Below are 10575 nucleotides of genomic sequence, written 5' to 3'. Positions count from 1 at the left end.
TGAACCACACTGCAATGATCCTGTCCTCTGAGTGAGGGGGACACGGGAATGTCCTTCAGCAGCCAGGGACGGCACTGGCACTTCTCTCTTCATCACATGCCCTGAGCTGAGGACTCTGCGAGGTTTCTGAATTCAAGGAGGAATGTGAGATTCTGGATCTCATTTTCATGAGCACAGAGAGCGAAAGAACCACATGTCCACCCCCAGGCTGAGAAAAAAACAGAAATTTAATAGAATACCCAAACTTAGCATTTATCATTGACAACAAAAACATGGCCCCTCCAAAGAGGGAAATAGGCGCTGGGGAAAATGTGTGAGGGAGATGGGGGGATCGTCCACTCCTTTGTTGCCTTCAGGGACCCCAGGAAATGGATCACAAAGTTTTTATTCACATCAGCCTCTGAGAGGTGGCCCCATGCACCTGAGTGTCCCCGCTGTGTCCCTGCTGCAGTTCAGCTGGTCTCAGGAGCATCATCTGCCACCACCGCTGGGCTCTTATTTGGGGGCCTGGTGTCTGGATAGAGAGAGGAATTTCCTAGGGGGCCTCCCCCAGAAACACAGCATACTCTCCCCCCTCCCCGCACCCACTGTACCCTGTGCCCCAGCCCCGGTTCTGAGTGCTCAGTCAGCCAACAGCACCCCATGTCCCTGACACAGGGGCTGATATTTAGTGTCACCCACTTCACAGAGGAACAAACCAGTCCCAGAAATGCGAGGGGAATCGCCCATGACAGGACTGCTCAGCGGTGGAGCTGGGGCCCCAGCACCACAGCTGTCTGACTCCCCTGGCCCAGACTTGGCCTGAATCTGTACTGAGCCCCTGGATTCAGCCACTGCCAGTCCAGACACTCACTCAGCCCTGGGCGGGAAGATGAGTGGCTCTTCTTGTCTGTGAAGAAGAGTCGAATCTTTCTGGTCCACTGGTATCGTGGCTCCAGCTGACAGGACAGGCTGTAGCTACAGGACAGAGTCGAGTTGTTGGCTCCCAGGAGCCACGCCTGAGCTGTGCCTCCCAGAGCCTCCCAGCAGCTGGAGTCCCAGGGCCCCAGGGGTCGCCATGCAGCCAGATCTGAGGCTGACCATGGAGCCACGGCCATGGACACTGGAGCTGGTCTGCAGAGAGAGTCTGCCCTGCCCTCACCCAACTCCTGCCCTGCCTCACCTCGCCTCCTCGCTCAGGGGCTCCACGGCCTGGAACCAGGCCCCAAAATGCTCATCGGGCTGCACGGTGTACAGATTTGCAGCCTTCTGGACCATCTCGATGTCCTTGATGAATTTGAATTCCTGGGACAGAGGAAGGACAGGATGGAGACATGGCCTGGGTGGGGTACCCTGCAGGGCTCTTGGAGGGGGTGAGGAGGGGAACAAGGAGCCAGTGTGGGGCCTTTGCCAACTTGGGAACTCTCCTTCCCTGCAATTCCAGTCAGGACGTGCCTGTTCTCACAGTTGGCCCGAAATAGATCCTCTACCAGGAAGGGGTCATTGATGCCAGCCCTTCCCCCACCCGCCAACACCATAGGATCCCCAGCTCTGTATATCAAACTCTGCAAATAAATGTCCGACCCCAGGGATTGAGCTAGAGGGCTTGATATGAAAGGGGGGCTCTCTCATTCCCACACACCCACACTCACCACAGTGAGGCCGCAGCTCCTTACCTCATTCCGACAGCTGAGCACATTGCCCTGGAAGGCAGACAGCCGAAGTCCATCAGAAACAGCCCCCTTAGCCCAGAACTAGCCCCCATCCCACCCCTTCCAGTGTTGCACTGCTGCCAGTGGGCAGGCCCTTCCAGAGACCGGACTTGGACCTGGGCCAGGCTCTGGGCTCCAGACCTGGGGGCAGAGGAGCTGAGACCTTGTAATCTAACCCTCTCTGATGACACATGGGGAGACTGAGGCCTCAGGCAGGAAGGGACAGCTCAGCCACTGATGTGCTTCCTGACTGGGAGGGGCCCAACTTCTCTTCCCTCATGGGCAGGGCCAGAGGGAGAGGCTGAGTCCAGCTCAGACACCACCTCCTGGGGCCACACAGTCAGGCAGCTCTGAGCCTCAGCAGCCCTGGGAGCCTGGATGGCGGCCTAGGCAGAGCCTCCCATCACTCATTGCTGAGATGGGCCTGATGCCCTGGCTTCCACAGGAGGCTGGGAGGCTCTGCAGAGGACCTTTCCAAGTGTGAGAGCTCAGGGCTCAGGCAGGACTCTCTCCTCCCAAACCCTCAGGAGCCTGATCCCACGGCCCCACCTCCAGGCTCACTCACCTCCACATAATAATCCGTCTCATCATGCAGCAGCTCCAGGTAACTGAAGATCATCTCGAGGGAGGGGATGACACCCTGATCCATGAAGGTGGGGACGGTGATGAGTTCCAGCACTCAGGTGACCCCATGAACCCTCCCCTGAAACCCCTTACCCCAGCCACCTGCCCACCCCAGGCTCCCACGTACAGTAGCCTAGGACCCTCAGGAGCCCCCACCACACACAATGCCCTCCTCCCCTCCCCTCCAGGAACACCAAACTCCCCCAGTCACGTCCCAGGGCTGGGTGTGGGCCAATCCCAGGGAGTGTGGCCCCTGCCCCTCCCCACCCCAAAACCATCCTGCTCTCAGCCCTTCCAGGCCTCCTCCTGCTCACTGCCAATGCAGGCCCTTCAGGCTCGGCAGCCACAGCAGATACGCTGGAGGAGGAAGGCCCCTCTCCTAGGGCAGGCCTCTAGCTGGGAGGGGGAGCACCCTCTCTTCTGACTCCTGGGCACCTCCCCCCAGGCACCCTCACCTGCTGCTGCCGCCTCTCCCGGGCTCTATGGCGGCCCCTCTGTGCAGTGGCCAACACGGAGGTCGCCTCCTGTCAGTGCCGAGGACAGGGTCAGAGAGGCCCTGCTCCCTTCCACATGTCCCTCAAGGCCCCTGACCTCAGACCCTGGCCATCTGGCTCCAGTCCCCTGCTGTCTATGCTGTTCCCACCTCCAGGGTGCTCTGATTCTAGACCAGTCCTGGCTCCAGGACTCACTCTTGTGTGACCTTGGGCCTGCCCAGGCCTCCCTGAGACTCTTTCCTCATCAGGAAAGAGTGGGGAGAACTCCACCTGCCTCCAGGGCTCTCCTGAGGACTCCCTGTCATCTGACTGTCATCACTGCTCTCCCCTCAGCTCTCAAGGAGGAGCCAGCACAAATCTCCTCCCATTCCTGTCCTCCCTTGGACGGTATCACCCCACCGTGAGGCCTGCACCACGTCATCTCCCTCCATTTCCCAGAGGAGGAGACCGAGGCCCACAGAGGGGCAGAGACTTGCTCAAGGACCCACTGAGGAGAGGCCACTCTCTGTCCCAGCCAGAGTCCCTGTCCCTGCTGCCTTCACCCCTCGCCCTGCCCCACCACTGACCACGGTCCTGACCTCTGCACTCCCAGAGTGTGTCCCAACAATAACCAAACTGAGACATGGAGGGAGAGGGCAGAGGGTGTTGGTGGTGGCCGTGCGGCATCTCCTTCCTGCCCCACCGACAGGGATCTCTGAACCCCAGGATGGCCTTACCATAGCCTCACTTCCTAGGATGCCCTCAGGATGTTCCCGGCCCCCTCGCACACCCCTCCTCCCAGATCTCCAGCCCCAGGTTACCTTCAGGAACAGTCTCTTGCTCACATGCTGCTGTCCCCTGCACCACTTCTTAAAGGTGTAGGAGCTCTCCCTGGGGGAGTGGGAAAGAAAGAAAGAAAGATTATGGGGTGGTTGAAGGGCAAATCCCATTTGTTTGAGATCCCAGAAGACCCAAACAGCCTGGGGCCTGGATGAGGGATTTCACTGGGTTGCTCTGAGCCCCGAGGTCCCCATGGGACTGGGGAGGGGCCTCTCCTGTTGTCACCTGGGGCCTCCATTCCCATATCTACCACATAGATCTGTTTTGAACACTCTTGGTTTCAGTTGGATGGAGATTTCTGTTGCTGCAAAGGAAACACTTGAGAATCTCCAACTGGGCTCAAGTCAGGATCTGATATTGAAGGAAATGAGTTCCTGGGCAGAACCGCTGGCCTAAGGGCCCTGAGAGGCTCAGAGACCCAGGAACCAGATCAGTCCGTGTCCCAGGCATTCACTTCTCCCAGGTGGTCTCAGCTGACTGCGGGGGCCATGGCCACCCAATGCTGGGTGCAGGGTCCACCTCCCCCTCATGGTGCTTGGATGGAGAGCAGCCTACCCACCTGGACACTTGTCCCCAGGTGTCTTTGAGACGCTTAATGGCAGGGCTCTGCAGAGCAGAAAGGATTGTGTGGAAGGATGCGAAATTTCTGAGGCCTAGGCACCCCTAGGGAAGGGAAGAGATTGAGCTGTGAGTGGGGGCTGGAGCTCTCCAGCTCTGGATTCTGTCCCCTCATGGACTTCTCCTGTCCTGGATGAGACAGATGCCCAGGAAACCCAGGGAGGGCACACCTGGGACCTGAGGAGTAACACTGCCAGGCATAAGGATTTTTAGCTGAACACAAGGAAGGAGCACAGGAAGGAAGTGAGCTTGCCACCACCAGGACCTCAAGTCAAGGTCAGTGTGGCCCTGGCAGGAGTGTCTAGGGCCAGTGCAGGGACTCAGACCACAGACTTCAATATCGACAGCTGAGAAACAAGAGGCAATTCCCATGACTCCAGACAGGGCCTCCATGGGCCTCCCATGACTTACCTCGGCCACATGAATCCACAGCTCCACCATCCTGGCCCTGTCCTGCGCTGTCATGCCCAGGGCCCCGAGGCACGTAGCGATGACACTGTTGGCCAAGGTGTTTGTGTGTGCCACAGTGTCATGGATGGTGGGTGCCAGGTACTTGTGGTCCCTGTGGTCTCGCTGGGACCAGATGGAGCCCAGGGAGTGGGCAGGCACCAATTTCTTGAACAGCTCCTGAGGAAGATTCAGAGTGTTGCCAGCACTGCCTCACCCCAGCTCGGCATCCATGGTCCTCCACAGTCCCAGGCGGGTTGAGGACAGAGCGGGAGCTCAGGAAGAAGAGGATGTGATCTCTGAGGTGTGTGGGATTCCCTGGGTTTTGTCTGTGTCCACTGAAGGTCTCAGCACAAGATGACCCGGGACACAGTGCTGTGCAGAAGGGAGGGCATTTGCTCCCAGCCCCATCTCACTTCCTCCAAGCTCCAGAACACAGCCCTCACAGGCCACCCCAAGGGACATCTTCCACCCATCACAGTCCCCCTTGGGTCCCACTCCCCATTCCCATGCACATTCCCCTGAGGCAGGGAGAAGCACCTGCTTTATCTGATTGTCTCCGCTGGAGTCAGTACACATCACATGCCTGATACGTGCTGAGGATTTGAAGGCCCCCTGGGCACACGCGTGATTGGCCCAAGGACCTGGCAGCACTTCAGTGAGCTCCCTCCTGCACCAAAGGGCCAGACCCTGCCCAACTTCCTCTCTGTTCCACCTCATTCATCGGCACAGCCACCCCGTGCAGCAGGTGCTCTTAGTGTCTGGCTCTGCTGTGCACGTGGGGACAGCGAGCTCTTGGGGTTAAGAAAGTGCCTAAGTCGCAGTGTTGGTAACGGGGGAGCAGGAATGTGGACCCAGATCATCAGATTTTGGATCAGGGAATGGCAGGTGTGGGGCAGCTCACGGCACAGGAAGGCAGGGCCCCCCTGCCCTGCAAGCCCTGCTGCTCACCGCCTCCATCCTCGTCAGCTGCTCTGCCACCAGCCGGGGAGGGAAGTCCAAGATGTTCAGCTTCTCCTCCCTCAGCTGGTTTTCGGTGGTCACAGCCCAGGGTTCAGTGGGCTCTAGTTCAGGAGCTGGCACTGGGGCTGAAGCTAATGGTGCCCCTTCCTCCAGCCCTGTAGGGTCCGATGCAGGTGACGCTGGCTCCAGCTCTGCCACGGGTGGTGGGGCTGGAGCTGGAGATGGCTCTAGCCCAGGGGCTGGTTCTGGCTCCGGCTCTGGCTCTGGATGTGGCAGGAGCTTTGGAGCTGGCTCTGCAGCAGGATAAGGAGAAAGTTTCACCCACACACCTGACAGTTTCTGTGCCTTTCCAAAGACAGGAAGGACTCCACTGCCTTTAAGGGAACTCTAGCCCATGAACCTCAACACAGACAGTCTTCTCAGACTCCAGTCCCCTCACCTTTCTGTTTGGCCTCAATGTCCTTCAGGTGCTCCAGGTGTCCTGGCAGAAGGTAGGCATGGCACGCCACATGTGAGCCACCAAAGCTGACGTGCAGAGTGGCCAGCTGCAGGGTCCAGCATGGAAACTGTAGGGGCTCCCTGCAATCCTGCCCTTGGCCCAGCCAGGTTCCCAGCAGGAAATAGATAGCACTGAAGGGAGGCAGATGGGCCAGAGAGTCAGTGGCCCGGCCTTTCCTTAAACACCACCCTCCCAAGGCACTCTTGTTAGCATCTGGGCCCCTGTGCCATCTCCTCCCCCTCCAGAGGAGGGGCCCATCCCAGCCCTGAGCCCCGGCTGGCTGTCCTGGCTGTGGCAGGTCTGCTCATCCAGCAGGTTGAACACAGAGTCTGTGAGAGTCTCTTTTTCCCACCCACACTCTCCTCCCCAAGGGTCTGGACACAGCCCACCCCAGCCCTCCATGCAAATGGGCCACTGGAATGAAGACTCGAGAAGATCTGTGAGCAGCTTGCTCACACACCTCCTACTATGGACCTGGCGGTGGTGCTCACAAGGGGTGGATGTGGAGAAAGGGAGGCAGAATGAGCTGGGACTCTGCTGGGATTGGGTCTCTAGGAGGCAACTCAGCCCAGCCTCCCTTCCGGTTCTCAGGGGGCCTGGGACCCATGCATAGCTCTCTTTGAGTCCAGTCCTGCCGGAGTGGAAGCCATCAGAACTCAGCCCTCCCATGGGAATCACAAGATGGGTGAGATGCAGGGTTCTCCCAGGCCTGACCCGGCCACAGCCTCCATCCTCTCCCCGCACCCTGTTTGCTAGAGACAGGAGGCCCTCCTTCTCGACCCAAAGACCACTCACTTTGGGAGGTGGCCCTGTCCTCCAGCATCCCGCACGCAATGGGCCAAGCTGCCTCCATGTGTCCCAAAGGGGATGAGGGCATCAGCCGGGATGGAGGGTAGATGGGACCTAGGAATGATGTCAAGTGTGACTGACTCTCAGATTAGAGAGGAGGCCCAGGGAGGCTGTCTGCTTCATTTATTGAGTGACACTTAGTGTGTCCAGATGCCCTGCACACAGTACGTCCTTCATAGACATTGTTAAATGAACTCCAACCAGAACCACCGCAGGTGTCTGAGTGGGCCTGTGGCCCCTCTGCGGGCCTAGAGATCCCTAAGTGGCTACACCAAGGACAAGCACCAGGGCCAGCTGGATGGCATCTCAAACTCCTTGACAGGGTGCTCTCCAGGTGCTTTTCCAAACTCAAAAAGCCACAAGCCAGTGAAGGGAGAGGAAGACTACTTTTCATGGGAGGCAGAGAAATAATCACCACCAGCAACCACAGCATGGCCCACCACCCTCTCTGCAGAGCCGGGCACCAGGGTAGCACCTGAAGGGCTGATCCCACTCATTCCTAGGAGAAGCCTAGCAAGTTCATCCTCTCCCACCCCACGTTTCCGAGGAGCCAACTCAGGCTCAGAGAGATGTGGTGACATTCCCAAGGCAAGACACAAGCTGGCAGTGGGCAGAGTCACCACTGTGCTGAGGAGGAGGTGGGCCGTCACCTGGGAAACAGCTGGTCCAGCACCTGGTGGGCTGTGCTGGAGCCTGAGTCGCTGCAGAGGGAGGTGATGACACTGCAGAGGACTCTGCTGGGGAAGGCTGGCAGCACAGTCTCTGAGAGCCTCTGCATCATGCCTGCCTGGAGGGCACGCATCCTGCAGGCCTCAGTGACAGACAGAGTGGACTCATCTTCACTCTGGGTGGGATGAGGAGGACACAGGGTCAGGGCCACAACTGCAAACCACCAGGATTATCAAGGTCTGCAGCTGACACAGGAACTCCTAGCCCCTCCCAGACGTGTGCGACAGGAGACACAGGGGCTCCCACACTCAGCAAGGCTCTGGGCTTTCAAAGTACAATCTGACTTTGGGCCTGCAAAGGATTCCACATTGAGCTCCCTCGAGGCCATTTGCTCGCCGAGGGACAACAGAGCTCCCTCTGTGCAGAGCACCAGCCCAGTGAATCCTCAACAGACACCCCTCTCTAGAGAGGAGAACAGAGGCTTAGGCATGCCAAGTGGCTTCTCTAGGTCCTGTGGGTCAGAACTGAGGACCGCCCAAAGTGAGGGCTGAGGGACATCCCCTCTAACTGCCTGAGGCTTCATCAGACCCTGACCCGGAGGGAAATGTTATGTGGCCACCTCACCCCTCCCAGGTCTGGAAACAGTGTAAAGGGCAGTGACACGTTCTGAGAATCCCTTTGACTTCCAAAACACGCTGATGGTTATTTCTCTTACATTAAAGGGAGTTTGGAGACCCTCATTATCGAGGTTCCATTTTCCAAAAAAGGCAAAATTCAAAGATACTCAGGGCCTATTGGGAAGTGACAATGACATCAACGTTTTCTCTAATCTTCCTAGGGAAATGCAGAGAGTGCCCTCCTACCCTCCTATGCAGCTGGTGGGGAGGAGCGGAAGTCCAGATTCCTTTGGGACTGTGGGACACTCAGGGGGGACAGCCCTGTTAGGGTCCCAGGAGATGGGCAGTTTGAGTTTTTATTCTGGGCCTGCACTGGTCATCTCAAGGTTCTGGGTGGGAAGACCCCTCCGTGCCCACTCTCACCTCAGAGCAGCCCAGGTGATTGATGGTGGTGCGGTGCAGCTGGCCCCTGTCCAGGGAGATGGAGTACCCGAAGCCATCCGTCAGCTCTTCGACCACCTCCTGCATGCAGCTCTGCAAAGACAGTGACCGAGAGCTGGGCCAGGAGGTCTCAGGGGCCTGCCTCGACTTGGCCACAGGAGGTAACCCCAGCACAGATCAGGTACCGAGCAGCATTTGCATAGACCTCCAGCCAGGGAGGGAATCATATGACAACCGGATGGATCGGGACTAACCTATGGCTAGAGGAGCTTGGTTCCCAGCACCCACTCTCCCATCCTTCTAGCCACCACCTAGGCTGGGAACATGACACACTGCCAGGCTTCCAACACCGAGTGAACAGCTCCTACCCAGGGTGGGTCCCCGCTCTGCCCCGCCGTCCATCTCTCACTCCCCTCCGACAGACAAGTAGGCTCAGAGGGGTGTGGGGGTGGCATCCAGTTGTGGCCTAACCCGGTTGGCTTTCCCTGTGTTACCTGAGTGCTCCTCCTGCCAATTGGACAGAGGTGGTGCAGGTGAGGGCCAAGCCAGTGTCTATAGTGACTGAAAAGGCTCTTTTTCTTGGCTTTCCTGAAGCCAGAGCCTCCACAACTCGGGAGACAGCAATAGAACATCCTCTTGTCTTCAGTGTCACCACTCAAGTGGGCTCGATAGGATGCTATGTCTAGAATGTGGGCGCCTGGAGACCAGTGTGCTAAGTTCTGTTGGAGTCTGTCTCCAAGGAAGTGAGGTCACTTCCTCAAGGTTCCCTTACCTGGGCCCCTTCCTTCAATCACACCCACCCAAAACCTCTCTGGGACCTTGGCTGCTCACCCTCCTTGCCCATGTCACCTCCAGAACTGTACACAAATAGCCAGCACAGATCCCAACACAGGACCTTGAGATGGAACCAGTGCTCCAGCTTGAGGACATGCAGCTGAGTTCCGACCTCTTTTTTCCTACAAGCTCTGTGTCCTGGAAATGCCATTGGGCCTCCCAGGGCCTCCTCAATCACCCAACCTGCACGATGGGGACGAGGCCAGAAATAGCTCCCTCGGGACATCCTCAGGTGTAGAACAGACAATAGCGACAACACCTGTGGTCTGGTTTGCATGTGTCTGATGCACACACTTAGAGATGAAAGAATGACAAGAAGGGGTGGGATGTAGTGTGGAGTACCCCTCAAAACAGGACTGGGTTCCAGCTCTGTGACCTTGAGAAAGTCACTGCCTCTCTGGGCCTCGTTTCCAGGTCTGCACCTCTAAGAGATGGAAATTAGGGGAAATTCAGATATTTCCATTCACTGGCATGAACCTTGCACGGTCTCCTGTTTGACTTAGAATCAGACCCAAGTGCCTTGTGTCGGCCTCTGTAGTGGGCAGCCTCCACTATGGCTCCTGGTGCTCACTGTCTTCTGCTGTGCACGTCCTTGTGGAACCACAAGTGGTCAGGAACTGCCTTCTGAATAGAATGCAGCCAAGGTGATGGGATGGCCTGCAACCCAGGGTTAAGAACAAAAAGCCTGGCCCTTCCTTCTTACTCATTGGCTTTAGTCTCCTCTGTCTTTCCCTCCTTCTGTTTCCATCTCTCTCTCTCTCTGCATCTTATATCTCTGGAACTGGGGGAGCAAGTGTGCATGTTTTCAGTTGTCCTATGAAGATGTTCCATAGGAGAGAATGGAGGGAATGATCGGCCAACAGACAGGCAGGAACTCAGACTTTCAGTCCAAACAAACCCCGTCAACATGCATGTGAGTGAACTTAGGAGCAAACCCTCCACGAGTCGAGCCACAATAGAGCTGCAGCCCCTGCTTCACAGAGACCTTGAGGCAGAGGCACCCAGCTAAG

General features: G+C 57.6%; 1 protein-coding gene across 1 annotated transcript; it reads right to left on the bottom strand.

Moving 5' to 3' along the window:
* Positions 1-209: 209 nt before the first annotated feature.
* On the bottom strand, positions 210-9405 carry LOC138917546 (ral guanine nucleotide dissociation stimulator-like). Its single transcript, XM_070234686.1, has 15 exons — positions 9226-9405; positions 8714-8824; positions 7655-7848; positions 6951-7058; positions 6096-6286; positions 5645-5949; positions 4658-4873; positions 4188-4291; positions 3610-3679; positions 2771-2839; positions 2257-2331; positions 1656-1682; positions 1163-1284; positions 854-957; positions 210-514 (listed from the first exon to the last, which is right to left on the bottom strand). Exons 1-15 carry the CDS (start codon positions 9361-9363, stop codon positions 453-455), a joined length of 1896 nt encoding a protein of 631 aa, XP_070090787.1. The 5' UTR covers positions 9364-9405; the 3' UTR covers positions 210-452.
* Between the last annotated feature and the right edge of the window lie 1170 nt (positions 9406-10575).

The sequence above is a fragment of the Equus caballus genome, chromosome 14 (genome assembly GCF_041296265.1).
Source record: "Equus caballus isolate H_3958 breed thoroughbred chromosome 14, TB-T2T, whole genome shotgun sequence".
NCBI lineage: Eukaryota > Metazoa > Chordata > Mammalia > Perissodactyla > Equidae > Equus > Equus caballus.
Note: the sequence above shows the minus strand (reverse complement) of the source record. Positions and strands in the feature narration are given on the sequence as shown.